The sequence below is a fragment of the Sylvia atricapilla genome, chromosome 17 (assembly GCF_009819655.1).
Source record: "Sylvia atricapilla isolate bSylAtr1 chromosome 17, bSylAtr1.pri, whole genome shotgun sequence".
Lineage (NCBI taxonomy): Eukaryota > Metazoa > Chordata > Aves > Passeriformes > Sylviidae > Sylvia > Sylvia atricapilla.
The window spans coordinates 1515100-1543088 of record NC_089156.1 but is presented as its reverse complement, the minus strand read 5'-3'; the positions used below and the strand labels follow the sequence as shown (position 1 = coordinate 1543088).

Below are 27989 nucleotides of genomic sequence, written 5' to 3'. Positions count from 1 at the left end.
TGTCTCCCACCTATCCCAGGTAATAAACCTGTACCAGATGACTCCAGAGATGTGGGAGGAAAGGATAACAGCCTGGTACGCAGAGCACCGGGGCAGAGCGAGGTGAGCCTGTGCTACTGGGCTGGGTCAGGGCCAGTTCCCTCCCTGGAGAGTCACCAGGCTTTGGGGAGCTTGGGCAGGTGCTGGATGAGCTCTGCCAGCAGGTTAATCCCAGCATATCTCTGCAGCAGCCTCAGGAAGAGCTCAGAGCTTTTGTTGATGGCTCTGCTTGTGCCCTGCTATCATCTGGTCACTGTCGGGGTCTTCAAGAGAATTTAGGAATGATCCAAATTAGGGACTCACCTGCATCAAGGATCTGGGAGAAGAAATAGAGTAGGGATTCAAACTATATGGCTGCCTCAGGTGGCAAAACGCTCCTTTTGGGGGATAAACCTAAAGCCGTGGATCTGAAACAGTGGCATCCCAGCCAGGGATTTCCTATTTATGCTGAAGGGATTGGTAGGTGAACAAAGCCAGGCTTGGACTGCTGCATCTCAGCAGCCACTCAGATGCTGGCAACTACAGAGTGGGATTTGCTCTTGGACATTGTTGATCCTGTCAGCAAAGACAGGATGACCTGTGTGATAGAGACCGTCCAAGCTTAAAGCCTAGTGAGTGCTTAGGATCAGCAGGAACAGCCATGTCCCTCACTGATCCTCCCAAACACCGTTCCTGTCTGACAGAGATGAAGCTGAAATGGAGTATCTGAAGATAGCCCAGGACCTGGAGATGTACGGCGTGAACTACTTTGCCATCAGGGTGAGTTGGGTGGGTTGGGGGTCCTGTTTCCCTGCCAGAGTAATCGTCATGTCCTGGAGAGCCGGGAGAGCTGGCAGGGAGGTGGCATTTGGGGACACCACTTGTGCCAAAGGGAGGCAGCAGTTCCTGGTCACTGCTCGGGGCTGGCTTAGGAGGGAGCAGTGGTTCGTGTCTGACCCTCCCAGTGATTTCTGCTCCTTCCTTTCCTCCTGTAGAATAAAAGGGCACAGAGCTTCTCCTTGGAGTTGATGCCTTGGGTCTTCACATTTATGACCAGACAACAGGTTAACCCCTAAAATCTCCTTCCCGTGGAACGAGATCCGGAATATCTCCTACAGTGATAAAGAGGTATGGATGCGTCTCACCTCCTCCCTGAGAGCAGTAAGAACACAACTGGGATTTAAAATGATTTCTCTTGGCTTCTCTGTCTGCTGTGCTTGCTCTCACCAGCTTAGCTGAGGGCAGCTCAACTCCTCCAGTTGAAACCTTAATCCAAGCCTTCCTGAAACTGCAGGAAGTGGGCGTGCAAGGGGTCACTGGGGAGCTGGTTCTCCTCTTCGGTTTCAAACCTTCTATGTAATAATCTTTTCAAAAACCCAAAATTGCTGTTGATGTGCTTAGCCCAATACAGAGTTCAGAAGTTAAAATCTCTTCTTTACTGCATATATTACGGTATTTATTACTGTGGATATATTCTGTATTATGGAATACAGGGAGCTGTATTCCTGGGAGAAGAGCTCTTGCCATCTCATTACATCATCTTGGGTTTCAGGCTGCTGGGCTTGGCATAGCAGCTGGAATCTTTTAGGAAGTTGAGCAATTTAAGCCCGCTGTTGGATAGTGATTTATTAAATCCAGAGTCTAAATATGGGTCTTTGGGATTGTTGCCCCCAAACCTAATTGAGAACAGAAGTGCAATTGGCTGAGGGAGAAGGACTGAGCAGCTCCATGTAAGTGTGAGAAAGCTACTCAAAGAACAGCTGCCTTCATGGTAAGGAAGAGAATTAACTTCTTAATTAAAAATGTTTTCTAATCTAAACATGATATTGATCAGGGGAGCAGCTAAAGGTTTCTCATCAGCTGCGTTATTGCATGTCTGTGAAGTTTATAAGCAGTAAATCCATGCTGGAATTTTCTCCACTTGCTTTACTCCTTAAAGAGCTTCACGACTCCACAAAAAGCCCGCACTGAGTGACTTCCAAAGCTTCCCTGCCTGTGACAGTGCAGTGGGAGCTCCCCAGAATCCAGGGACCCCAGGGCCCCTCCATAAGCCTTGCCACAGCACTGTAGCAGAGCTCTCTCAGGGGAAACACCGATCCCTTCCATCAGCCCAATCATCTGTGTAATCAGGTGCCCACGAGCAGGCCTGAACCTGAAACAAACAGTGCCAATGGCTGGGAACAGCAGCTCTGCTGACACCCACTGGGGGTTATCCCTCCTAACAAAGATTGACTGTTCACACTGACTGTTTCACTGAACACTCCTCTCCCAGCACATTCCTGCTGCTGCTCTCAGTGACTGCTGGGGGCTCTGCTGGAGCCCGAATCCAGGAACATTGATGCACGTCTGCTTTTGTGAAAGTCTGAAAAGATTGGCTCTTAAACTGCCGGAGTGAGACAGTGCCAGGGCAGGGCCCTTTGCAGGCAGGGCCGTGTATTGACAGATCTCCCACTCTAATGGACACACTCTGTCTGCTCCAGCTCCTCAGCCCGTTATTTCTGTAGCGTGTGGGGGAGGATGGAATATGTGCATGTCTCCTAAAAAATGCCATCTTGCAGAGCACTCCATCTCTTCAAGTACCCTTTTGATAGTGCAGAGGCTTCTCTCCATCCAAGGGCTGCATTACCAAAGCCCTTGGGGGATTTGTGCCACCACTGGCCTCTCAAGAGAGCTGCTGTGGGAGAGCCTTGGAGAGGTGAAGCCAGGGCATGGCTAGAGCTGGTTGGTGGCACATGGAGTGTAAATACAAGTTAGAGCCAGGGAATAACAGTTTGAATTGTGGGAAGTCTTGGACACGTCTGAGTTCTGGAGAAGAAAATGCATGGAAAATTGTTCTGGGGAGCTCCTGTGAGTGGATGGTGTCAGTGGGAAGGGCAGCAGCTCCTTGCTGTGTTCCTGATGCAGCTCTCTTGCCCTTTTAACAGGAGAGTGCAGCCAGGTGGGAGTCAGGCTCTTCTCCCAGGTAACAAGTGACAGGATGAGATGAAACAGCCTTGAGTTGTGCAGGGAAGGTTTAAGTTGGATATTAGGGAAAATTTCATCATTAAAGGCTGTCAAACCCTGGCCCAGACTGCCAAAGAGAGTGTTCAGAACACTTGTGGATGTGGCACCTGGGGACATGATTTGAGGGTGAATGTGGTGCTGTTGAGTTGACACTTGAATTTTATGACCTTGCAGGGCTTTTCCAACCTTAATGATTCTGTGGTTCCATCAGGCAGCTGAGCTGGTTCTACCTCCCTTTGGAAGCATCCTGAGTTCCTGCTGTGGTTTTTGTGTTCCATGCAGCTCCCAGGAGAGCAGCACCTTGCCTGGGGAGGTGCTGAGCTGAACCCCCATCTCTGCAGGGTTCTCTGCAGAGGACACCAGCTCCTGTGCCCCCCATGGTTTTCCTGACAGGAGGAACAGTTGTCTCCTTGGCTGCTTTGATGCGAGTCCTCTTGCTTGGCTCGGAGCCACGAGGACGGCTCTGAGCCGTGTGTCTGACCCTGCTGACCTGCTCTGAGCCAGAGCTTTCAGGAAGAATTTTATAGCTGCGTTTTATTAAATGCACCACTCTCTGATAACTCTCTCCCTCTTTATTTTTTCCTTTTCAGTTTACGATTAAGCCATTGGACAAAAAGATTGATGTTTTTAAATTCAATTCATCAAAGCTGCGTGTGAATAAGCTGGTAAGTGCACAGACAGTCTTTTTTACTGCCTGCAGCAGTGGGTTCTGCAGAGTGTGAGACAAGCTTTTGGGCTTTTCCTTTGAGAGGGAGCTGCTGCTGTGTGCTTGTGCTGGGCTGTAGCAGTTGCTGCTTGCTGACGGAGGGAAGGGGGAGACTCAAGACAAGCTGCTCTACAGAACCTCTCTCCCTCCCCTGTTTTTGTGCTCCCTTTTGGAGCTCTTGGCTTCAGCTGACCTAAATAGTTGGAAGCACTTAGTTAAAACATTCCCAGTTTGCTCAGTTCCTCTTTCTTCCCATGTGGATCTTTCCCATTCTGCCCTGTGTCCTAGCTTTCCCTGATTTGGGAGGCACCTTTACCAGAGTCCTGGCTTTTCCCTCTCTGAGGACACTCTCCTTGGACAAGGATGGGCTGCATTGAGCTGTCCATGTTGGAGACCAGCTTTAGCTGATGTTCTGCATTTGGATCCATTGTTAGGTTGCACAGGAGCCTTTGCTGTCCTGGTTGTTTGCTGTGCTGTGTTCCATAGGAAATGGGGCTTCCTCATTCCCTGCCTCATCAGGTTCATTGTGCTGAAATCTTAAGAGATTTCAGCATTTGTGACCTGGGTTGTGTCTGCCCCATCCCTGGAAGTGTTCCATGCCAGGTTGGATGGGGCTTGGAGCAACCTGGGATAGTGGAAGGTGTCCCTGCCCACGGCAGGGGGTGCACTGGATGATCTTTAAGGTCTCTTCCAACCCAAACCATCCCATGGTTCTGTGATTTTATGAAATGGAAGAAGAGCATGTAAATCAGTCCTTAGAAAAGAATCCAATTTAGAACCCTGCTTTTATTGCCAAAAATATTTTTTCACTCCTCTGTGTGCCCACCTTGTGCTAACCCTCCTCTAGCACTGCCACCTCCCTGGTCCTTACCAGAGAGAGAACAACACTGGGGCTCAAATCCTTTCAGCAAAGGTATCTGGAGATGCCCAAACAAGTTTTTGATAAGCCTTCTGTTTATCCAAGTGGAAAGTGGTTTTCCTTTTTTTTTTCATTTTAATTTAGTTTTTAATCTCAGTGCCTTAAACATACACTGGGGAGAAGGTGCAAGTTCATCTTGAGCCTAAAGAAAGGGGGCAGTGAGACCTGGGAACTAGGCAGAGCTCTAGAATTTTTTATTTCATTATTTGGCCTCTTGCCTTTTAGGGTGGGTGTAAAACAACACCCATACTTGCTGGAGGCACAGAAAATTGGTCTCTGCAAAGAGCTGCTGTACCCAGGAGCTGGTATTTGGTGTGGGACCTGGCTCCCTGCCCTCCTACAGCTGTGAGAGCTCGCAGGGTTGGAGCTCAGTGGGTGGAAGCACTAACAAGCACCAAATCAAAGCAATTCTAGTGTTTTTGTGCTTCGAGAATACAAACCACCTCGCTGCCATCACGCATACAGCTGTTTCTCTCCACTCTTCACCCCTGACTGGAACAGATTCTTCAGCTGTGCATTGGAACCACGACCTTTTCATGAGGAGAAGGAGGCAGACTCGTTGGAGGTGCAGCAGATGAAAGCACAGGCCAGGGAGGAGAAGGCCAGGAAGCAGGTGAGCCAACTGTCCCATAACCAGTGAGCCAGAATGCAGAAATGCAGATGGGCTTGGGAAGGACAGGTCTCTGGAATGACATCAAGGCAGCTTTGAGGAAAGGTCCAGCTGAACATTTTTTAGTAGCCTGCTCCCAGCTCTCCAGTCATCTCAGTTTGGCTCTGCAGGTTGGTGGCAGCCTGAGTCCAGCCCCCAATTTGGGAACAAAACTGGGAGGACAGGAGGGAAGAGCTGCCCTGGACATCTACGAATGCATGGCAAGGCGTGTGTTGGGTCAGTTGATAAATCAGGGGCTGTAGTGGGGTGCCATAGCTCTTTGCCTCATTTCTGATTGCAGGGTGATGGAATGCAGGCCGACATTCCGGGCAGTGCAGCCTGGAGTGCTGATTCCACGGCGGCCTCTCGCCGTGCCGCGGGTCAGCGCGGGCGGCCGGCACGGCGCGGTGCCCACGAGCAGAGATCAGCAAATTGAATTGTATGAATCATTGTTTCTGCTCGTAGACCTTTTCTACTCACTGAAACCCACACAGCTAATCTGAGCGCTGGTGCTCGGAATATAAATGGCCCTTTGGCAGGGGAGCCACTAGAGAGGAGCAGGAGAAGCCAGAGCAGTTGCTGCACCCAGCAGGGCCTTGTGCTCACGGGTCTGAGAGTTACTACATTTGAGTGTGGCCACAGAAGTGCTTGTTTGGAGTGGAAGTGTTCAGCTGGCCTGGAAATGGGACATGGCTTGTCCTTCAGACCCCTCTCTCAATCCTTGTGTGGTGCTGAAGTGCTCAGCTGGGCTGAAGGTAGGACATGACTTGTTCTTCAGGCACCTCTTGGTGTTCGTGTGGTGCTGATGTGCTCAGTTGGCCTTGAAATGCGACAAGGCTTGTTCTTCATGCACCTCCCAAGGTGCATGTGTGGTATTGAGGTGCTCAGCTGGCCTGGAGGTTGGATGTGATTTGTCCTTCAGGCACCTCCTGAAGCAATTTTCCCTCGTGTAGCTCGTGGAGTGGCAGGAGACATCTGGACTTGAATCACTACAGGCTCCACTGGGGAATAGTGGCTTTGTGCTTTCCACAGGGATTCCTCTGGTCAGTAAGGAGTTGGCACTCCTTACCACTGAGGTTGGAAAAGCACTCTGAGGCCTCCAACCATCAACCCTCCACCACTGTTCACTGTGCCATGTCCTTAGTGGAGCAGAAGGTCCTTGGAAGGAGCAGCACGATGTCCAAGTGCTGACAGCCTCAGGGATGAGTGGTCAGCATTGGAATGGGCTGCCCAGGGAAGTGGTGAAGTCACTTATCCCTGGAAGAGTTCAAAAGTGGATGTGGCACTTAAGGATATGGTTTTGTGGTGTCCACAGTGGTGCTGGGATAGTGGTTGGGCTTGGGCTTAGCGGGCTCTTCCAACCTTAATGATTACATGAATCTTTAGGTTTTACAGTCAGTGAGGTTTTGTTGTGTTTGGATAACACCACACCCAAGATCCTGTGCTTATTTGGGCTGCTGGAAGAGGTGAGGACTCTAGGAGGAACAGCAGCTTATGGCTTCACATGAGCTCCCAAATCCAGAGCACTTGGGCTCTATGGGGAAGGTCAGGCTCCTGTGTGGGCTGGCTGCCCTGTCCTGAGCGGGCCACTGTGCTGTCTGCCCTGCTCTGCTCCCTCCCCAGGATCCACAGTCATTAACTGGTTTCAGGTAGTCCTTTTAGATCAGGAATTCTTGTTAATGGAAGTCCTGAGGGGGATGCAGATCATAATGATAATTAATGAGGGGAACCTTTAATAGAAGGAAGCTGAACGGTTGGAACAGTGGGCGTCCCGCTTTCAGAGCACAGCTGGTGTCCAAGGAGCAGAGAAATGTGGCTTGTCTCACTTCCTTCCCTTATTAAACCAGCAGGTCTCCTGTCCTGGCTGCAGCGTGGGTATTTATAATGCCCTGTTCCTGTGGGACTGGAGGGATTAAACTTGGTGTGTTAATTAGCCCAATGGCTCTCTTGGGCTCTTGGCTAGTGAAGAGGCAGTCCTGGGCACAGCAACCCTCCCAGCATCGTCTGGGAAGAGCTGGCAGATCCTGTGGCTTGGATCTTCCCCTCCTGGAGAAGTGTTTCTGTTCTCTGCAAACCGAGAGCGTTTGTTTTATCAGGAATTGCCAGAGGTGGTTGCACTCTGTGTGACCTCCCTCTGAATGAATGGAAGTGAAGGTTCCAGGATGCTGGGTTGGATATCTGATCAAAGGAGCAGCTCTCCTTGTCCTTCAGCCTCCTGCCACGTGCTGTGGTGTTTGGGAGATGCCCTCAGACCTGTCCTTAAGCCCAGTCCTGCTGTAAGAAACTCCAGAGAATTAATGTGGGGATCTGAGACCCACTTGTCCTGGTCTGCCCTGTGACTCAGTCTAGGAGTGCACTGTCTGGGAACATTGTCACCTCAGGCAGCTCCTGTGGCCATGCTGTGAGTGACAGTCTGAGCAGAAGAGGGGAATTGTCTCAGGACTGGCACTTTTCAAGGGAACATCAAACAGGCTGCCCAGGGTGGACTCACTGTCCACTGGAAAGCGGTTAAACAGAACCTGTGGATGTGCACTTTGGGGACATGGTTAGGGGTGGCCTTGGCTATGCTGGGGAACATTGGACTTGATGATCTTGGAGGTGTTTTCCAAGCTAAGTGATCCCACGATTCTGTTCTTTGAAGACATCACCCCAGTCCAGGGACGTTCCTGTTGTCACTAAGCAGAGAGGGGGCAGCAGTGCTCTGACCTCACCTGTGACTCTTTCTCATCCATGGAAAACCTTCCTCATATGTTTTTTGTCCTCGCTTTCCCCAATCCCTTTTTCCCAGATGGAACGACAGTGCCTGGCACGGGAGAAGCAAATGAGAGAAGAGGCTGAGAGGACCAGGGATGCTGGAGAGGAGGCTGATGCAGCTGAAGGAGGAGGCAACGATGGCCAACGAGGCTCTGGTAGGTCCCTGGGAGGCCATTTCCCGAGCACTGCAGCTGCTCCTCACTCTTTCCACTGCGGAAGCGTTTTTGGAACTGCTCTGTGACTGCCCTAAGACTGCTCCCGAACTGCTGCCAGTGGCCAGTGGGCAGCAGGCTGGATGGAGCTATTTCATCCTGCTGGGCTGCTTGGGAGGAGCACAGCCCCATGAGGATGATTTGGGACAGAGCCTGGGCACATCCCTGCCTTGGCAGCAGAGGGCTGCAGGCTTTCACGGAAGGCAGAGATTCTATGGAGCGTGTCGGAGTGAGCAGCTCGGGGCCCTGCTCCGGGGGCTGTGGGCACATTTGGGGAGACATTGGCTGTGCTTAATGGCTTCGTGTCCCGGAATTGTCAGATGAGGTCGGAGGAGACGCGGATTTGCTGGCAGAGAAGGCGCAGATCACAGAGGAGGAGGCCAAGCTCCTGGCCCAGAAGGCGGCTGAGGCCGAGCAGGAGATGCAGCGCATCAAGGCCACGGCCATCCGCACCGAGGAGGAGAAGCGGCTGATGGAGCAGAAGGTGCTGGAGGCAGAGATGTTGGCGCTGAAAATGGCCGAGGAGTCAGAGAGGAGGTCAGAGGGTACAACCTTGCAGCTGCTTCTGCTTTGCTTCCCACCCCATTCAAGTTATCCCTCAGAGTTATCCTCCCTCAGCTTCCCACATGTGTCCAATAGCAAATGGACCTTTGGTCCAGCTGATTTCCCTTTCCAAAAGCCAGCTCTGCTTTGGGTGCTTTCTGCAACCTTCCCCTGCAATCCTCGAATTATTTAACATGTTAGTAATACTTGGGGGCTGTTCTTCCTCTGGATGGTAGATCTACGTTCCCTATTCTCTCCTTACTTCTTTACTTACCTCTCAGTTGTTCAGTTCTCCTTTCCAGCCATGAGTTCTGTTCCAGATTAACCTTAAACAGAGACTTTGCTCCTTGTTAAAACTGGTGTTTTCACCCTCCTGATACCCAAGTCCAGGTCCCAAGGTGAATGTGGCAGTGAGCAAGTAAAAGATCAGCCTTGTTTCCTTCCAGCTGATTACTCCCTCTGTGTGAGAGCCTGTTGGCTCCTTCTGGTTGGATGAACTCAGCCATTCTCCATCTCTTCTTGCCTATTCCGTGTGTGGTCCTGCTTCTCCACCCTCTCGTTCCTCCTGGCTCCAGTCTGATGTTTGCTGTTTGCTGTTGTCTTGCAGAGCAAAGGAGGCTGATCAGCTCAAGCAGGACCTGCAGGAGGCTCGCGAGTCGGAGCGCAGAGCAAAGCAGAAACTCTTGGAGATCACCAGCAAGTCTTCCTACACAGTAAGAGAGATCTGTGTTGTATTTCCCAGCTCCCTGCCCTCTGTGTAGTCTGGAGGAGCCTCCTTCTCCATCCCAGCCATGGAGGGGGCTGAGCTGTCTCACTGCTGCTCAGAAATCCTGAGCAGTGCTTGCCCTTTTCATCCCTGCATCTCATCCAGCAGAACTTCACTATGCTCTTTTTTTTTTCCCCGCCCACCTCTTGCTACAAGAGCAAAGGAGCTGCTGGTGAAATTAAAGCAGCAAATTTTAAACCAATTTAGCAACCATATCAGAGCCACTTTGCCAGCACGTGTGGAGTGCACCAGCTTAGCAATAACCTTTAAAATAGGGTTAAATATGTCCTTACTCTTGTTAGGTGGGATAAACACCATTCAGAACCTGTCAAATCATTCTTTGGGTGTAAACTGGACCTTTATGTGCTGGAAAAAAACTGACTCAAAGGAAGATTATTCTGTAATTGTCCATTAAGAGGATTTCACACCTTCCTCTGAAGCATCTGGTCCTGGTTCCTGCCAGGCACCAAAAAGCCAGACTAGATGACCATTGCTCTGACTTGTCTGGCAGTTCTTTTCCTCTGCTTCCCTAATTGTGCCTGCAAACCCCATCAGGTGCCTCCATCCCTGCAGCTCACACCTGTTCCTTCCTGACCTGGGGAAAAGGGACAAGTGTCAGGAATAGGCTTGACATGAGAGTTATGCGACACCACACCAAGGTTTGAATTTTGTACCTGCAGGTTCCTTCCCCCTTTCTCTGGAAACTTTATAGGACAGATTGGAGAGGGGTGAGATGAAGCAACTTTTCATTCTGATTCCTGAGCTCACTGCAAGAATATTTGGAAGCTGTTAAAAATAACAGTGATGGAAAAATAATCAGGTGCTCTCGCTCTGGACACTCATCAAGTGAGTGCTGGATAAAGCCCAGCTTTGGAGTGCTCCTTCTTGTACCAGTCACTAGAATTCTGGGATGCACCAGCTCCTTAATTCTGGCTTTTACTTGTGCACAGGGAGACACTTGTCCTCACTGGAACTCTGCTGCGTGGCTACACCAGCCAGTGTGGAATTTGGGCAACTCTTCCACATCCATTTCCCTCGTGTTGCCATGTCCATCCTTAGTGAAACCAGCAGAGCCCCAGCCCAAAGCCCTTGTGCCAAAATCCCTGTGCAGGGGAGCAGCTGGGTGGCTCTGCTCTGTGTTGCTGTGGAATTAAAGCCTCATTAGGGGAATGTTGTGGGATTGCATGGAGCTCAGCTCCACCCCTCCAGCTGCATCTGCCTGGAGGCAGAGCTGCCTCTTCCACACACATGGGGCTGTGTCCTCTCTCTGCCTTCCCTGAAGAGCCCTGGCCTTCTGGACACAGCTTCCAGTTGCCTGGTGGGAAGGGAAAATGCTTTTTTCCTCTCCATTTTGGTGGCATGGTCCTCTCATGCAGCTGCTGCTGCTCCTGCCCCCCTCCCTGTCCTGGGGTGAGGGCTGTGCTGCACAGACCCCCATGGCTGTTGTTTTCCAAGGCCAGGAGGAGGCTGGTGTGACCAGCATGTCATTATCCAGGTGAAAACACCTTGCTGTGCTCTTCTATCCTCTGTTACACTTCCCTGGATTGCCAGCACATGGAGGGATCCTGTTTTGAAAGCTGGTTTTGGGAGACTTGAATTCCTCAGCTCTGATGCACGGTGCAGGATTCCAAATTTTCTCTCCTGAACGAGGGTGTAACATTGGGCTTGTTATTTTCCATGGTCCCAGACTTGTGCTGTGTTGTGCCCTGACACTGGGACCTCAGCAGGACTTCACAAGAGCAAGAGAGGAAGGAGGGAGTGGATGTATGTAGAATAATTTAGGTTGGAAATGACCATTAAGAGATAGAGTCCGATCCCTGATCTAACTCTGTGCTGCAGAAAAGGCAAAAGAAACAGTTAAATATATATTTTTTCAACTTTCCAGTCTCCAGTCCTGGTTCTTTAAAGCTTGCTTCAGTGTCTTTTTAGTCCTTGAAGCCCAGGCTGCTTTTATGATGTCACTGGTAGGTGATGCATGAGAAGTGAGATGTGGATCTGAGTCTCAGGCCGTCAGGGCTTGGAGAACAGCTCATTCCTTACGGACTTGGCCGCAGCTCTTTGCCTCCCTCAGTGCCCTTCAGGTGCCAGATAAAGGCAATCACCTTCTCTCTGATCCTGTGGGAGCTGTAAGTGGCTGGTTTGGGCTTGCCCAAATTCCTGAGCAGCAAAATAAAGGCAGTGGCAGCACCAGGAGGAGCTTTCCCTGCAGGGAACACCTCCTGACCTGGTCTGTGCTCCCTCTGGGTTCTCCGTCTCGCTCTGTATTCCAGAGGGATCCAAGGGATGACTGCTGCCAGTGTGGTGCTTCCCTCTGTTAACGGCAGGAAATTGCTGTAGTGCAGGAACAGGGCTTTGCAGTTTGTTCCAGGTGAGGAAACACATATGGAAAAAGCTCCCTGTCCCTTTTATCACCTCATGGCCTCAGATTAGAAATAACAGCACTTGCTGCAAGAGCTGCCCAGGAGTGTTGCAAAGGGCAGGGAATCTGCAACCGGAATTCTGCCTCACTCAGGTGAGACCCCACCTGCAGAGCTGCGTCCAGATCTGTGGTCCCAGCACAGGAGGGACCTGGAGCTTTGGGAGAGAGTCCAGAGGAGGCCACGGAGATGTTCCCAGGGCTGGAGCCCCTTTGCTCTGGAGCCAGGCTGGGAGAGCTGGGGGTGCTCACCTGGAGAGGAGAAGGCTCCAGGGAGAGCTCAGAGCCCCTTCCAGGGCCTAAAGGGGCTCCAGGAGAGCTGGAGAGAGACTGGGGACAAGGGCTGGAGGGACAGGACACAGGGAATGGCTTCCCAGTGCCAGAGGGCAGAGCTGGATGGGAGATTGGGCAGGAATTGTTCCCTGGCAGGGTGGGCAGGCCCTGGCACAGGGTACCCAGAGCAGCCGGGGCTGTTCCTGAGTCTCTGGCAGTGTCCAAGGTCAAGTTGGACAGGGCTTGGAGCAGCCTGGGACAGTGGAAGATGTCCTTGCCCATGGCAGGGGCAGCACTGGATGATCTTTAAGGTCTCTTCACACTCAAACCATTCCATGATTTTATTAAATGCTCTACTCCAGATATCAAGCCCATGCCTTTGATAGCCTGAACCTGGCTACTCTTTGCCTTTTCCATAATCTTCCTCACTCCTGCTGCTCTCTGACTTTTCCACCAATTTTTTCCTTGCTGCGTGGCAGAGCAGTGCTGAGGGAAGAGAAGGAAGTAGTGGCTGTAGCAACCCTGATAAATTGGCTCAAGCCTTAATGGCTGCAGCAACTGAAATTCCTGCTCAACTGTTACTGCTGCTGTTGGGAGTTTTTAAAAACAAAACCCAACAAAGCTTTTACTGAAAAAAACCCAGGCTAAAGGTTGTTTGAAGGCCAGTGGGCTGGCTTGGCTGCTCCTGGCTCTCCTGTGCTGCAGGGATGGGAGAACCTCACATGAGGAGGGCTTTGGGAACGCCTGTGTGCTTTACAGGGAAGGGACTTGAATGTCAATGGGATGCAAGTATTTAAATCAGTTAAGTGTTTTGGCAGACCTGTCCCCTTTCCTTCGAGACTGGAATTTAGGTACTGAGCTGTCCCTTCCAGTGCCCGTTCCAGAATTAATGTGGCTTTGTTCCGTGCTGGCAGCAAAGGGGGAGGAAGGAGTTGGATTTCCTTGTCATGTGGGTCTTAACTCACCTGGAAGGCTCCAGCCAGGCCAGTGCAGTTTGAGGCACCCCTTGTTTATGCTTGTACGAGGTGTTTGTGTTCCAGCTTTGCTGGTCGATGAAATGTTGGCCCTCTCAGATTTGTCCGAGCTGGGAACGAGCCCTGGCTGTTTGTGAATTCCAGGCTGGTGGTGAGGGAAGAGGCAGGTTATTGTGCAAAGTAAATCTGTCACCCCAGTGCTTGCAGGTCTTGCTGAAGAGGAGCTAACTGAAAACAGTGCCTGGAGTATCCCAGATAGGAGAAATGAGGGAAAGAAAGAGCCGATGGAAGCTCAAACTCTCATTTGTTAGAGCAGGTACCCAGCAGTGCCATTCCAAGTTTGGGCACATTGTTTTCTTTACAGGAATCCCTTAAAGCAAGAAGGAGCATCCAGGAGGGAGGTGAGGGATCTTTGGGATGCTGGGCTGGATTTCTCATATCCCAGAGCAGGGCTGAACAGGCTGGCAGCAGTTGTGACTCAGCCCCATCTAATGCTGCTGTGCCACCCTTGACGTGTGCTCTGTTTGCCACCTCATCCAGCATGCTGCAGGAGCAGAGCCCTGACTCCAGCAGGCTTTTCCTCTCCTCCTAATGAGCCCATTTGTTAGAGGTGTGACAGATTTTTGACTGAGAGGAAGAAGGGTCATTTTTTAGGAGGAGATAAAATCTGAGGGCCTGGCAGTGTGTGTCACTGGGGGATAGCAAAGCATTTTGCAGGAGGAAGAAAGTCCCAAATCCTTGCTCAGGTGTTCCAGAAGTCATTTGCTGTGTTATCTGCATTTCCAGCTGAATCTAGAAGTGGTTTCTAAACCTTTGGAGCTGTAAATTACTGAGGAGATAAAAATGCGTCGGTGCATCTCCATGGACCTTGCTGGAATGGCATCCTTGGGGTCACATTGGTCTCTGTTCAGGCTTTGGGGAGCTATGGAATACAGGACTCTGCTGTCACATGAGGTCTTACACTGTCCCTGCTCACAGCTTGAACTTTATAAACCTGACTGAATGTTAAATAGCAGCCAGATGACTCCCGAGAGGCACCTTCTGTCCAACTTAAAGTGACACAGCAGTGATAAAGCCTTGATTTTACCAAGGTTTGTCAACAGATTTTGAAGGCAGGTGGTGTTTTGTCTCCTTTTTAGGGCCGTAAAGAGTCCTGGAGGAGCAATGGCTTTGAATTGAGGAGCAAACTGGGAGTGGAGCAAGGAGGTCTCCAGGCTGATCTTGTGCTCAGGACTCGGAGTTCAAGTGTTGCTCTGATTTTACGTCGGTATTGCGGAACATTCTCTGTAGTGACACTTGTGTGGCCCAGAGTGATTAACTTGTGCTCTCTCTCCAGCAGTCCATGAACTCAAGTACCACAGCACTGCCCACTGACCTGCCAAGCTTCAACCTCATCAGTGAGAGCCTCTCCTTTGACTTCAAGGATACGGACATGAAGAGGCTGTCCATGGAAATCGAGAAGGAGAAGTACGTGGCACGCGTCCCGTCCGGGCTGGGCTGGGATTTGGGCTGGACATGAACCATGTGTGGCCAGGAAGGTCAAGGGCACCTGGGCTGTGCCAGCCCTGGGGTGGCAGCAGGAGCAGGGCAGTGCCTGTCCCCTGGGCTGGCACTGCTGGGCCACCTCCAGTGCTGGGGCAGCTCTGGGACCCTCCTGGCCAGAGAGACCTGCAGGGGCTGGAGCGTGTCCAGGGCAGGGAACGGAGCTGGGGAAGGGACTGGAGCCCCAGGAGAGGCTGAGGGAGCTGGGAAAGGGGCTGAGCCTGGAGAAAAGGAGCCTCAGGGGGCCCCTGTTGCTCTGCACAACTCCCTGCCAGGAGGGGACAGCCGGGGGCGTCGGGCTCTGCTCCCAGGGAACAGGGACAGGAGGAGAGGGAACGGCCTGAGGCTGGGCCAGGGGAGGCTCAGGGTGGAATTTGGGAAACTCATGGAGAGAACTGTCCAGCCCTGGTCCAACTGCCCAGGGCGGTGCTGGAGTCCCCATCCCTGGAGGGATGTAAAGGCCATGTGGATGTGGCACTTGGGGACAAGGGGCAGTGGTGGCCTTGGCAGTGCTGGGGAATGGTTGGTAATCTCAGAGGGCTTTTCCAACCTGAGCAATTCTGTGCTTGTCCTGGCTGAGCCTTTCCCTGGTGGAGACCTGGTGTCACAGACCTGTCCCTGTCACCTGGTCACAGGTGAGGTCAGGGCCCTGCTCCAGGCAGTTCTCTGTGTGGGAATCCTGGTTCCTGCTCAGGCTGGAACTGCCCACAGTGGTGGAAAGAGTTAACTTCAGACTGAGTGCTGGAGGCCTGAGTTGGAGGCTTTGCAGGTGTCCAGGGACTGTGGTGATAGCTGGGGTGTGTTGAGGTCCTGCACTGGGGCTTTAACCCCTTTTCCTTGGAATTGGTGTCACGTTCCTGGATAAAAAGTGTTCGCCAGCAAGTTTGGATGTGATTATGAGCTTTGATCTTGTGTTTTCCTGAGGGTGTAAGTGTAGCCTTCGAAATTACCAGTTGAGCAGAAATCAAAGCAGATCAGATTTTAATCTCTGTAGTAATGATGTGCTTTGTTCATCGATTGGGTCGTAGATCAAAGCCACAATGGCTCTGTCATCCTGCTCCGGCCAAAACTTCCCCAGGCTGCAGTGACACACCCCTGGACCCCAGAGGGTGCTTTGGTTTGCCTCTGCTCAGTGCCCTCTCCCGTGTATGAAATCACAGACCTAGAGACAGGAGATTAAGAACTTTTGAAAACTTTTCCTAAAGCCAGAAAGAAAAAGATAGAAGCTGAAAATAACAGGATAATTCCTGGTTCTGTACCCAGGTTGCTATCTAGGTCATCCTGCTCTCCTGAGCAGGGAGAGCTGCCTCTGCCAATTGCTGAAAGCAATAGGATGCTTTTCCTGTCTTCTCTGGGGCTGTTCTCTTTCCTCGGGTGCTGGGATAAACCTCTCTACAAATTTTGGCACTGGAAAGTGTTTCTGTTACCCTGCTGGTCCGCTGACCTGGCTCAGGGGGTTAATCACAGGTACAAAACTCATGGGGTGATTTTTCCAGTTGATTTTACATTGTGGAAGGCAGTTCAGGATGAGTCCTGGGAATGGCTGACTTTGGGGGTTGGTTTTTTTTCCCTTTCTTTCCTTTTTTTGGGGGGGGACTTTCTCTCTGCCAGGGATGTTCTGTGTCTGCAAGATACCGGATATTTTGGGGACAGCACTCGCTCCCACACAGTTTACAAGCTAAATGCCTGTAAAACATGACAAGCCAGGACATCAGGGTCCTTCCTCACAGAAAGATTTGTGGATTTGGGTTGTGGAGCAGGTTTGGGAAGGGGTGCAGGGGTGTAGAGCTCTCCTGAGTAACTGCTTAAACCACGGTGTGGTGTTAACCTCTGTCAGCTTCACTTGCAAATTGGGAGACTTAAATTACACCCAGCTTGGGTTTAATTTTGTATAATAATGTAACTTACGCTTTTATTGCTGGGTTGGCTGTCTGGGTCCCCTTTAATAAGGAACAAATAATTGCTCTGAGTAGCTCACTATGTGCTATAAACTGATATCATCAGTTCCACACGCTAAAAATAATGAAGAAAAGCAGTTTCTGTTATAATTCTGTTATCAGGTGTCACATCAGCACGTGCAGCTGGTCAAAGCTAACCCAGGGCTGTTCTGTGTGTTAGGGTGGAGTACATGGAGAAGAGTAAGCACCTGCAGGAGCAGCTCAACGAGCTGAAGACAGAAATTGAGGCACTGAAGCTCAAGGAGAGAGAGACAGCTCTGGATATTTTGCACAACGAGAACTCCAGCCGGGGCAACAGCAAGCACAACACTATTAAAAAGGTACCGGAGGGCCCCAGTTTGTATCTCCCCTGATGAAACCCTTTTAAAAGAACCCTAAAGTCACCTGCTTTTGATAATAAAATTGTTGGATCTAGGCTTTCTTTCCCAGCTGCTTAGCTTTGATCAGAGGATTCCAGCCTCTGGTGGTCCTGGTGTCCTGACCCAGCCTGGTCTCTCCAGTGCTGTGGGAAGGAATGTGAAGGTCTCCAGGGCTGAAGGTCTTGCTGAACCTTAAAAGCTGTACAAGGATGTTGCTGGAAAGGCTCTGCATCCCTAGTGAACAGGAAAAGCCTCCCTGCCTATTGCAGCCGTTCCCTACGAGCACTGAGCTTGTCTGGTGAATAATGAGGGCAGAAATACTCCTGGCTTAGGAGCTTTCAGTGGAAAAAGCCAAAAGCTCTTCCTGTATTTTAATCTCTCTAGAGAAACCTGTAGTGCAGCTTCAGTCACTAACAGCAAAGCCTTTGCTGGCAGGGGGTGTGAGACCTCTGCTCCCTGGAGCCACCTGCCTCCCAAAATGGGCCTGATGTGAGAAACTTCAGCCAAAGATTGAGGCTGCCTGGGCCTGCTAAACCGGGGGTCACCTCAAAGCTCCTAACAAAACCCCTTCTTTATTTCTACATCCCATCTTTTTCCTTTGCCTCAGTGCTGGGCTCTGTAACAAGGGGCTGAGGGCACATCCACAATGGATTTGGATGGTGGTGGTCAGCCCCACTCACCTGCAAAGGCTTTTTTTCCTGCAAAGGCTTTTTCCTGACTGACTTTTTGCTAGCATCTGTCCTTGGGAAGGATTCAGAAATCTGTATGGCACGGGATGCAGGCTGTGGTCACAACTGCAGGCTTGAAAAACAAATCCTGCTCTCTTTACTACTCCCAGCCACGAGTTAGGTCTGAAAGGGTTTGGAAATATCAGTTCTTGCCGACTTTCATGGCTGGGAGTTTGTGATCACTGAATTGGGGCAGGAAAATGAATCTAGCGGGGCTCACTCGCCAGTTTCCCCGTGCTGGCCTGGAGCTATTCAGGTTCCTGTCACACTAGAGCAGAGAAAATAAAAATCTTCACAACCCCTTTTGTCATTGTAGAATCTGGAGGCGTTTCTGCTCCCAGTAGGTTTTGGTAGAATTTGTCTCTGTGTTCCAAGTCCTTGGTTTAAACAGAAACTGCTAAATTTTCACTTCTGACAGAGAGGAGTTCATAGAGAGCTGATGGTCCCATTTGTCTCCCTTAAAGAGGGTGGCTGGGCCATCATTTCCATGTCTGTCAGGGCTTGTCATGGTGCTGTCACTCCCTCCCTTTGAGGATGGAGTCTTGTCTTGTCCCCTCCCTTCCGGAGGGAGTGGGGGCTGCCCGGCTGCTGCGTCTCAGCAAGGAGCAAAGGTTCCCAAATAATAGACTATTAGTGGAGACATCAGAGGGAAATTACAGCCTGCTCTGCTCAGAGAGGTCAGCAGGGCTTTTGTCTTTGCCGTGGTGAAGGCGAGGAAACACAGGGCACTGGGAATGGGATATCAGTCCAGCAATACTTCAATGGCACTATCCCTCTGTCTCACCTGGAAGCTGCTGATTGCTCCAGGCAAGCCCTAAGATCCCACAGATCACCTGCCCTTGTATCACACACGGGGATCATTATTATTATTTGTTGTTCATTTTATTTTGCTGGTTTAGCCTCAAGCCCAGGGCAGAAGACCTATCTGCATTTGAGAATTCCAAGTAGGTTATTCCAAGGTACTCTGCGTGGGGGTGCTGGGATCTGGCTGTGGCACTAACCCGTGCATGAGCTTGCCTGCGCTCCAGCGGGACCGTCTGCCCGCTGTCACCCGTCCAGCCCGGCTCTCCCTCCCTCAGGAGCACTCCCAGCCTCAATGCATTTGTTCCTACACCTCATCTTCCGTGCTGGGAAGCTTCTTTCTTGACAGAAGTTGAGTTGGCAACCTCAGAAGGGGAGTTCAGGTAGAGGCACTTAAATAATTCAGAGCGCCTGTTTTTGCACACCGGTGCTTGGGAATCTATCGGAGGTGCAGGGCAGCCTTTGAAGATTCCTTTAATGAAATAAACCAGCACCTTCCCCCCTTGTTTGTTGCAGAAAGAAATTCAGGATGTAGAAAAAAATACCCCAAACAAACAGCCAAACCCCATCAACTCTGCTGCCAACGCTGTCAAAACAGGCTAAAAATGCGCAGCTCCGTCTCAGAGCGGAGCAGCACAAGGATGCTCTGCCTGTTTGAAAAGTGTCCCAGGAAGGCAGAGCAGAGGACTGGGGACAGCTGGTGTCTGCAAGTGGCTCTTGTGCCAGAGGAAGGTCACCAGCCCACCTGGGGACAGGAGTTGTTCTTCTCCCTGCACTGCCTCTGCCTGTCCCTTCCCTCCTCCCGCCCGGGGGGTCCTGCTCCGTTAATGCCACATCTCTTGTTCCTGGAGCCTGCTTTCCTCCAAGGATTTCCCTTGATCCACAGGCTGTGTGTGCTGAGCATCCACTCCCTCCTTTGGGAGCATGAGTTTGGGGAAGCTGTCTTGCTCTGCCCTGGGGCGAGCTCCTTGCACAGCCACAGGGTTTTGGGAGCTTGGAGTCGGTGGCACTCAGGGAAGTATTGGGAAACCACACTCACGGATGGCAGAGCTGGTGGAAAATGCTTTTGGAAAAGATAGAGCAATTCCCCACCCCAGCACCTCTGGAGCTCAGGAGCAGAGACCGGAGGTTGTTTTACCCAGGAGAATTCGGCACAATCTGTGCTGTTCTTCACTGCACCAGCCATTCCAGGGGCTGTAAATCCCTGCAGTTTGGGGTTTGTGCCAGCTCTGAGGAGCTGCACGTGTTCCCCAAAACAGGCTGCTCTCATTGTTAAGCACTTCCATGCAGAAGAGGCTAAAAGGGGTGACCCTGCAGTCTGGGCCACCTTGGGGGAGGTGTTGGATGTCTCCGGACAAACTGGCCGTGGATGAAACACATTATCCCGTCCCACCTGGCTTGAAGACCTCCATGGCAGGTAAAATTGGGGTGAAATCCACTTGTGTCCACAGCAGAGGGAGGTGGAACGAAGCCCTGGCAGTTTGTGGGAAGACTCTTCCAGCAGCTGGGAGCGCTGCAGTGCCCAGGAGGACCCCCATAATTAAAGCAGCTGCACAGTGAGCGCTGCAGCGTGACCTCTGGGGGTTGCTGCCTGCCTTTGAAGGCGCCTGCTAAGTTTTTCGTGTTTAATTACGTGGTTAACATGCTAATCCCTTTTTATGAGCTCTGTGGGCACAGCACAGACACCTCATCTGGAAGCTGCTCTCCCTTCTCCGTAGCTCCCTGCCGTGGGCTGGTGCTGTGGCTCCAGCTGGCTCCGATTCAGGAAGGTTTGTCACTTAGGCTGTGGCAGAGGGTGAAAACCCACTTCTTCCTCATCTCCTCCACTGCAGGAAAGCTCCTAGGACAGGCTGCTAAAACACAATCAGGTCTTTGATTCCAGTTGCTTTCTTCTTGCACAGTCATGCTTATTTACTGGGATTTAAGCCCTTTGAAGTATCCAGGCAAGGAGCAAATCTCCACGCCTGTTCTCAGACAAGCAGCTTTGTCGTTGAGCCTCTGGTCCTTGCACAGGCAGCCTTGGCCTGTCCTGCCAGGCTCTCACGTGGCTGAGAGCAGCTTCTCCAGGGCTTGAGCTCAGTCCCAGGGGATCACTTTTGGGATCCATGGGGATCATGCAGATCCTGCTGGCTCTTCTCCTGGCTCTGATCCTGGACGTGGTGCTGTGTTGTCCTTGGCTTGGACAATGATCGTTGTGAAAATGCTTTGAGATCTGAGCTAGAGGTGTTCAGGCTGGAGAAGAGAAGACTCCAGGGAGACCTTAGAGCCCCTTCCAGTGTCTAAATGGGAGCTGGAGAGGGACTTGGGACAAGGGCTGGAGGGACAGGACACAGGGAATGGCTTCCCAGTGCCAGAGGGCAGGGCTGGATGGGATATTGGGCAGGAATTGTTCCCTGGCAGGGTGGGCAGGCCCTGGCACAGGGTGCCCAGAGCAGCTGTGGCTGCCCCTGGATCCCTGGCAGTGCCCAAGGCCAGGCTGGACATTGGGGCTTGGAGCAGCCTGGGACAGTGGGAAGTGTTCCTGACTGTGGCAGGGGGTGGAACTGGATGAACTTCAAGGTCCCCTTTGGATTTAGCCAATGAACAGTTCCCAGCTGGAAGCACAGAAAGGTGAGTGGGGCAGAGCCAGGGAGACTTCTGCAGCCTTGTCTTCCCTTCTGCCACCTTTGGGATAGGCTGTGGTCTGTCCTTGTGAGGACGTTGGTGGCTGCTGATGGCACTGCTGCCTGAGAGTCTCATCATGCAGACAGGATGTGCCACCCCCAAATGTCACAAGGCTCCTTCATCATCTGGACAGGTGGAAGGATTCTGGGAGGCTGGCGCTGGGACAGACACTTTCTCTATTTTCCACCTGTACTGGGTGAGCAGCATGCTGGGGATCACTGAAATATGTCCTTTGAGGACTTCCACAATTTCTGTGGGGTCCCTGTCACCTCCTGAGAACTCCCTTCCTCATCTCTCCCCTTCTGGAACTGCAGATTCCCTGGAATGGGTCTGTTTTGCTCTAGTGGTTTTTTTGTGAGGAGGATATGCCCCTTGCAGAGAGAAGAGAGCAGCACAAGGAATGCTCTGGGAAGGACTGAAGGAAGGAGCCTGGGTGGGACAGAGCAGGCTGAGCTGCCTTCCTTCCCTGTGGATCTTGGGACAGGGATGAGGTGCTCTTCAGTCTCCTGCAGGGCTGTATAACCCAATCCCAGCTGGAAAGGGAAGGCAGAATGGGCACACCACCAGCAAGGGACTTCCCAGGGGCAGCAGCACCAGTGTTTCCCATTTCCTTGGGAGCTGCGAGGTTGGAAAAGATGAGTGAGGCTGCCAGCTTCTCACTCAGCCTGGCACCTGGCTGGGGTGCACGTGGGAGCCAGGAGATACCCAAGTGGGCAGAGCAGCTCTGGGAACACATTTTCCAAGTGCAGGAGGAGGTGGAGGCTCATCCCACGTGGATCTTGCCCACATGTGAGAGACCACATCCCTTCCAGGTTCATTTTCTTTCCAGTTCTCCTCGGAGCTGGGAAGTGAAACTCCCAGGCAGTTAAACTGGGACACGGCAGCCTCTTTTCCTTGTTTACAAGGAACAAGAGGAAAGTAGGAAACGTCAGGCCTATCAGCTATTTCTGTGGCTGCCTTTGAAAAGCGTTTCCTTCACATGGAGCGTCATCTTCTCCTTTCAAATGGGCTCATCAAAGCGTCGGGGGCTGGGGGACAGTTGTGCTCAGGAGAGAATAAACGGCAGCGTGGGAGTGAGAGAGGAGTGGGGAGGGAAATGGGAGGAATCACAGGAAAATAGGGATTGGGTTCAAAAGTAACAGTGGGAATTGAAAGGTCCACCTGGCTGGTGGGACTGGGGAGTGGGCAGGGATGGAGAAAGACATCCGGGCAGTGAGTGGGGAATAAAGAGGATTAGTGTGTGGAGCACTGGGTGATGATTAGCAAGGACTGTAGATCTTCCCAGCAGCAGGAAAACATCTTTGCATCGCACGGGGGAGGGTGGCACAGTTCCCCTGTCCTCCAGGCTGGCCGTACTGCAGGATAAACAAGGAAACAGCAAGGAAATGAGACATCTTACAGCTCTCCCTGCTGGGGGAGGCTTGGGGGCAGGTTGGTGTGAGTTGCAGCCCTTTCCCCTCCCTGGTGCCTGGGGGTGACCCTGGCTGCGGGGGCTCACAGGAGCCTTGGAGGGTTTCCCTGGGTTATGTTTGCCCAGCCCCGGCAGCGCTGTGCCTGCAGTTATTGGGTTACCTGCTCCAAACCTCCTGTGCCTGCCACGCACTTATTGGGTTGCTTTGGTTTGTTTGTGTTTCCTAAATCCAATCAGTCCAGCAGCCCTGGGTAGCAGCAGGCTAGGAGGAGCCCCGGCGCAGGAATGCAGGGAGCAGGACTCTTCCCTCTCTTCCCTTCCTCACATCTTGATTCATCTGAGCTCAGGCCGCTTAATTGCGCTGCCTCTCTCTCGCTCTAAATTTTCCTTGATGGCTCTGGTAGAGCATCGGGAGCCCACCCTCCCTCCTGCAGGAAGGAGATTATCATAATACTGCTTGTAAATCAATTTTTTTTTCCTTTTCTCCGCACTGACGAGGATGTAACTCCCTCTTAATCACCCTGCACAGCGTTACACTACGGGGAGGGATATTTATTTCTCCTTGCCTGGCCATGAAAAGGGGAAGCAGACACTGTGGAGAGTTTTTGGAGGTGTTGGAGGCTTTCCCCACACCAGATGATGGAGAGGCCAGCACAGGGCAGTGCTCTCCTCTTTGCTTTCACATCCCAATGCAGAAAAGAAAGGAAAAGTGGTTGAGGGAGTGGGATTTCCCTGCGGAGTGCTCCCTGTGCCCAGTGGCTCCTGCAGCCCTCAAGGTGCCCACTGGGATGAGTCAGGGTGGCCCCAGAGCTCCCCTCAGCTCTTGCCATCTTCCCCCAATGCATCCCTTGGGACTGGTCTGTGTGGTGCCTCCTGTGGGAGCAAGGACAGCCCTGCCTGCCCTCCACAATGAGGAAAACAACAACAAAAGAAGGGAAAAGGGCAAGAGAGGGTTTTCCCAGCTGGCACAGGCAGTGGAGAGCTGGGGTGCAGTGAAGAGCAGCCCTGATTTCCACTCAGGTGATTCTGGTGCCTGGCTGCAGGAGTGTGAGGAGGCAGCTGCCTGAAGCTGCTGGGCAGCCCCGATCCTGGGTCTGGTCCTCACTGGAAGGGAGCTTCAAACCCACCCAGTGCCACCCCTGCCCTGGGCAGGGACACCTTCCACTGTCCCAGACTGCTCCAAGCCCCAGTGTCCAGCCTGGCCTTGGGCACTGCCAGGGATCCAGGGGCAGCCACAGCTGCTCTGGGCACCCTGTGCCAGGGCCTGCCCACCCTGCCAGGGAGGAATCCCTGTGGTGTTTGCCTTTCAGGTGGCAAAATCTGGCTGCTGCTGGGAGCCAGTGACTCACAGGGCATGGTCCTCTTGGGAAGTCTGTGCTCCCTCCTCTCCATGGGAGCTCTTCCTCCAGCTCCTCGAGACCTGCCTTTGCTCTGACCCCCTGTATGGCTGCTCTTCCCGTGCCTCAGATTGCTTGAGAAGGTAAAAAAAGTACCATTGAGCCTCTCTAGGAGCCTTTGGATGTTGTGGATGAAAGCATCCAGCAAAGGAGCAGGGCTGCACCTCTCCTTTCTCCCCGTGCCTGTGCTGGATGCTCCAGAGCTCTGCCTCTGCGTGCTTCCCAAATCTCTGGGCTGAGGCAGGCACAGCTTGGGGCTCAGGCTGCCCTCGGGGTACCCCAGGACCCCCAAACCCGTGGGGTGGTAATGGAGAGCTGTGTGTAGCTACAGGCAGAGAGTCAGGCGTGAAACAGTCGGATTCCTTGATAAGCCTGAGGGAAACATCTTCCCTGTGCTCCAGCAGCGGCTGCAGCCGGCTCAGTTCCTCCTGCCAGCGGAGCACTGCCTTTGCCACGGGGATCCTGCAGGCAGCTCCCCTCACTCTGCTGGGAAGGAATGAGCTCCTGTGGGCTGGGAGAAGGGCTGGGATGGAGGGACAGCCTTGGAAGGAGATGGATGGCAGGTACATCGTGGAATCTTGGAATGGTTTGTGTTGGGAGGGACACTGAAGCTCATCTCACTCCACCCCTTGCCATGGGCAGGGACACCTTCCACTGTCCCAGGCTGCTCCAGGCCCCATCCAACCCGGCCTTGGGCACTACCAGGGATCCAGGGGCAGCCACAGCTGCTCTGGGCACCCTGTGCCGGGGTCTCTCCACCCTCACAGCCAGGAATTCCTTCCCAATATCGCATCTATCCCTGCCCTCTGGCAGTGGGAAGCCAGTTCTCCTTACCCTGTTGCTCCAGGCCTTGTCCCAAGTCCTTCTCCAGCTGGTTTTGGGCACTGTAACACTTCCAGGAATGGGGTGTCTTGTCAGATGGCCCCAGCAGTGAGTCTGGCAGCAGCCTGGGGCTCTCTGCTCCTTTTTTTTCCTTCCCCAGCCTTATAGAGGAAAAACGCTGCTTGTAGCACACAGAATCCCTGTCCCACCTCGCCCACCTTCCAGCCAGCTCTGGAGGGGACACTGGAGCAGCCAGGGGGATGCTGAGGAGGAGGAGAGCCAGCCCTGGCCAGGAGCTGCTGCCAAGAGAGTATTAAGTCCTTGCAAAAATTTTCTCTGCAATACAGATTTTTTCCTGACTGGCATTAGAGCTGTGAAGGAATTACTGAGGAAAAGCCATGGGGGAGAAGCAGGGAGGGGGGGAAGCGCCTGACAGCTCCGTTGAGGGGCTTAACTCACTGTAAGGTGATCCCAGGATTCCTGTTTCAGCAAAGCCAGCATTCCCAGTGGAAGGCACCGTGCTTAATCCAGCTGAAAGGAAGCGCTGGCAATTAGCCGGCTGCTTTGGCAAACTCCTGGTGATCCAGCAGCTGGCTGGAAGGTGGCACTCCTCCCACTGCACTCCATTGGGTGGTTGTCTGTAAATCCTGGGATTTCTTCCCCGCCGCTGAGGATTTCTTTTCTCTTCTTTGGCCCGTTAGCAAATGGGCTCGTGGCTGCTCCGTAAGGAATTATTTTGGGGATGGCTGTGGAAAGCTTTCTAAGGGTTTCCAAGTCCTGCAGAGCCTGCAAGGACAGTCCTGGGAGTGAGGGCTCTCCAGCTCTGACCTCTGGCAGAACAGATGGAGTGGGGTGGGATGACACGAGATCCTCGGGTGGCTGCATGGATCACACGTGGTGGGATGAGCTTGAATGTGAGCACGGAGAGGCTGGGCCCCATTTGGTGACAGAGGGGACACGTGTCCGGTGGCTGTTGGAGTTGTGAGTTCTCCCTCAGCTCACTGAGGTTTCTCCTCCAGCTTCCCAACACCCTCTGGATGTCCTCCTTGTCAGGGGCCCCAGGGCTGGCTCCTTGGCTCCAGTCTCATGTATTCCCCATCCTGGAAGCCTCAGCCATGCCGATGACCTTGATGGAGTCTCTGTCCCCGCTTTCCCTCGGGCTGTGCTTGCTGTGGTGGGGGCTGCACGACCCCTGGCTTCCGCACCCCTGGGCTCCGACATTCCCTGATGTTTTCGGAGGGATACAGGCAGCAGCTCCCTCCTGGGGGTGCCCTGGGGGAGGTTGGGGTACCCCCTGATCCCGCTCTGCTCTCTTCCAGCTCACCCTACAGAGCACCAAGTCCCGTGTGGCCTTCTTCGAGGAGCTCTAGGGAACAACTGCTCCGCACCGCTGCTGCTTCCCAGCGCCTCCCGCCCGCCGGAGCCGGGGGCCCCCAGAGGGATCATCCCAGACCCCGCCGGCTGCCCCGGCCTCTGCCACACCCACGGACTCGGGGCCGGCTGCCCACGGAACTAGCTTTGCAGCCGTTCATCCTCTTCCTGACACTTTGTTTTCCTGGGGTTTCCAGCTTTTTTTTTTTTTTTCCTTATTTTTCTAGCATTGTTTCCAGACTCTCCAGGCTTTTTTCCCTGGAGCCGGGGTCGGGGCTGTGGCCGTGCCTCCCTACCCCGGCAGCCAGCCGAGGAGTGTGCCCGAGGGTCTCCCTGGGAGGGGTTGTCACCCCTCTGGATTGCCTTCTCCTGCCGGCTGCGGAGCTCCGTGTGCCAGCCCTGGAATTGCACGTGCCGGCCCTGGAGCCCCTGCTCCGCTCCCGGAGCCCCGTGCAGGCGGCGGTGCCGGCAGCTCCATTAGGATCCCGAGCATGTTCCAGTGGAGTGCTGTAAATCAGGAACGTCGCGCTGGCTCTCCCGGCGCCCGCCAGGGTGGGAGAGGAGCAGGGAGCGGGAGGACAGCGACCTGGGGCTGGGGGGGATCCTGGGCTGCTTCCCTGGGGAGAGGAGGTGGGAGGAAGGGCTCTTCCTCCTCCTCTCTTCTGGGAACAGGAGAACAGCTAGTGCCAACCAAATGAAACCTTACTGTTCCTGCAAACTGTGACAAACCTGGGCAGCTTCAGGCTGGGGGGATCCAGGGGCTCCGGGCTGGGCTTTCCCTGGATCCCGGGGCATCCGAGTCCCCCGGAATGCCGCTATCCCGGGCTGGGCCCGGGGCCGCCTGCTCCTGCCTGTGCCATCGCGGGTGCCTTTGCTCTGACCCCCCCGCGGGGGAACAGGGATGCCCTGAGCTGCCTTTCCTGTCTCCGTCCCAAATCCTGTGCCCCTCTCGGGTGGAATGCTCTTCCAGCTGCGTTTATCCTCCAGCAGAGCCGGTGCTGCCCCGGGGATCCCTCACATCCCCTCAGGACCCCCAATTCCTCCTCCTCACAGCCTCACCTGACCCCCAGCCCCACCGGAGGCTCAGCCCGGGGCTTGGCGTGGAGTAAATCCCATCCCAACCCTGTTTATTTAAACCCTGGAATCGATTCCCCGCACGTGGCTGCAGTTCGGATGGCTGTGGCCTGGCACAGCCGCTTTCCCATTCCCTGGACTGTTGTACTCCGAAGGAATAACTGTTTTCTCTTGTTTTAATAAAAATTCACGGCACTAGGAGGGGAGCTGAGGCTTCTTTGCTTTTTTTTTCTTGAGGAAAAGCTGCTCGGAGCCGGGCTGCCGCAGTTAGTGGTGCCGGATTAATGGGAAGGCAGCTGCAGTGCTGGGATCCCTCCGGCAGCTCCTGCGGGATCGGGAAGGCTCCAGGTCCCGCTGTGGCCGCTCCCTCGGGGCTCTTTTCATCCCTCCTTGGGGGGAGAGGGCTTCGGGGTGCCCAGAGGGGCTGAGCCCGCTGTTTGCCATCCCTGATGCTTCCTGATCCCATCCTGCCTGGAATAAATAAAGAATGTGCTGCATTGACCTCAATTTTATAATTAATCACGGATGAAACCGGCCCAGCCCAGCGAGCCCCGACCCCCGGGGCTGTTCCCGGCCCCGCCGGGATCGGCGATGGATGCGCTTTTCATCCGCTCTCCGGCAGCAGAATC

The 27989-nt window shown here is 53.2% G+C and overlaps 1 protein-coding gene across 1 annotated transcript; it reads left to right on the top strand.

Annotated features, from left to right (window-relative positions):
• The first annotated feature begins 24 nt into the window (after positions 1 to 24).
• Positions 25 to 26680, top strand: NF2 (NF2, moesin-ezrin-radixin like (MERLIN) tumor suppressor). Its single transcript, XM_066331148.1, is given in 17 exon segments — positions 25 to 102; positions 723 to 807; positions 1022 to 1067; positions 1070 to 1146; positions 3612 to 3686; positions 5148 to 5163; positions 5166 to 5192; positions 5195 to 5259; positions 8084 to 8145; positions 8147 to 8204; positions 8582 to 8597; positions 8600 to 8798; positions 9412 to 9517; positions 14573 to 14700; positions 16894 to 17053; positions 18720 to 18764; positions 26235 to 26680. Coding segments are annotated over 16 exon segments (1221 nt in total). The 5' UTR covers positions 25 to 37; the 3' UTR covers positions 18756 to 18764; positions 26235 to 26680.
• Positions 26681 to 27989: the final 1309 nt, after the last annotated feature.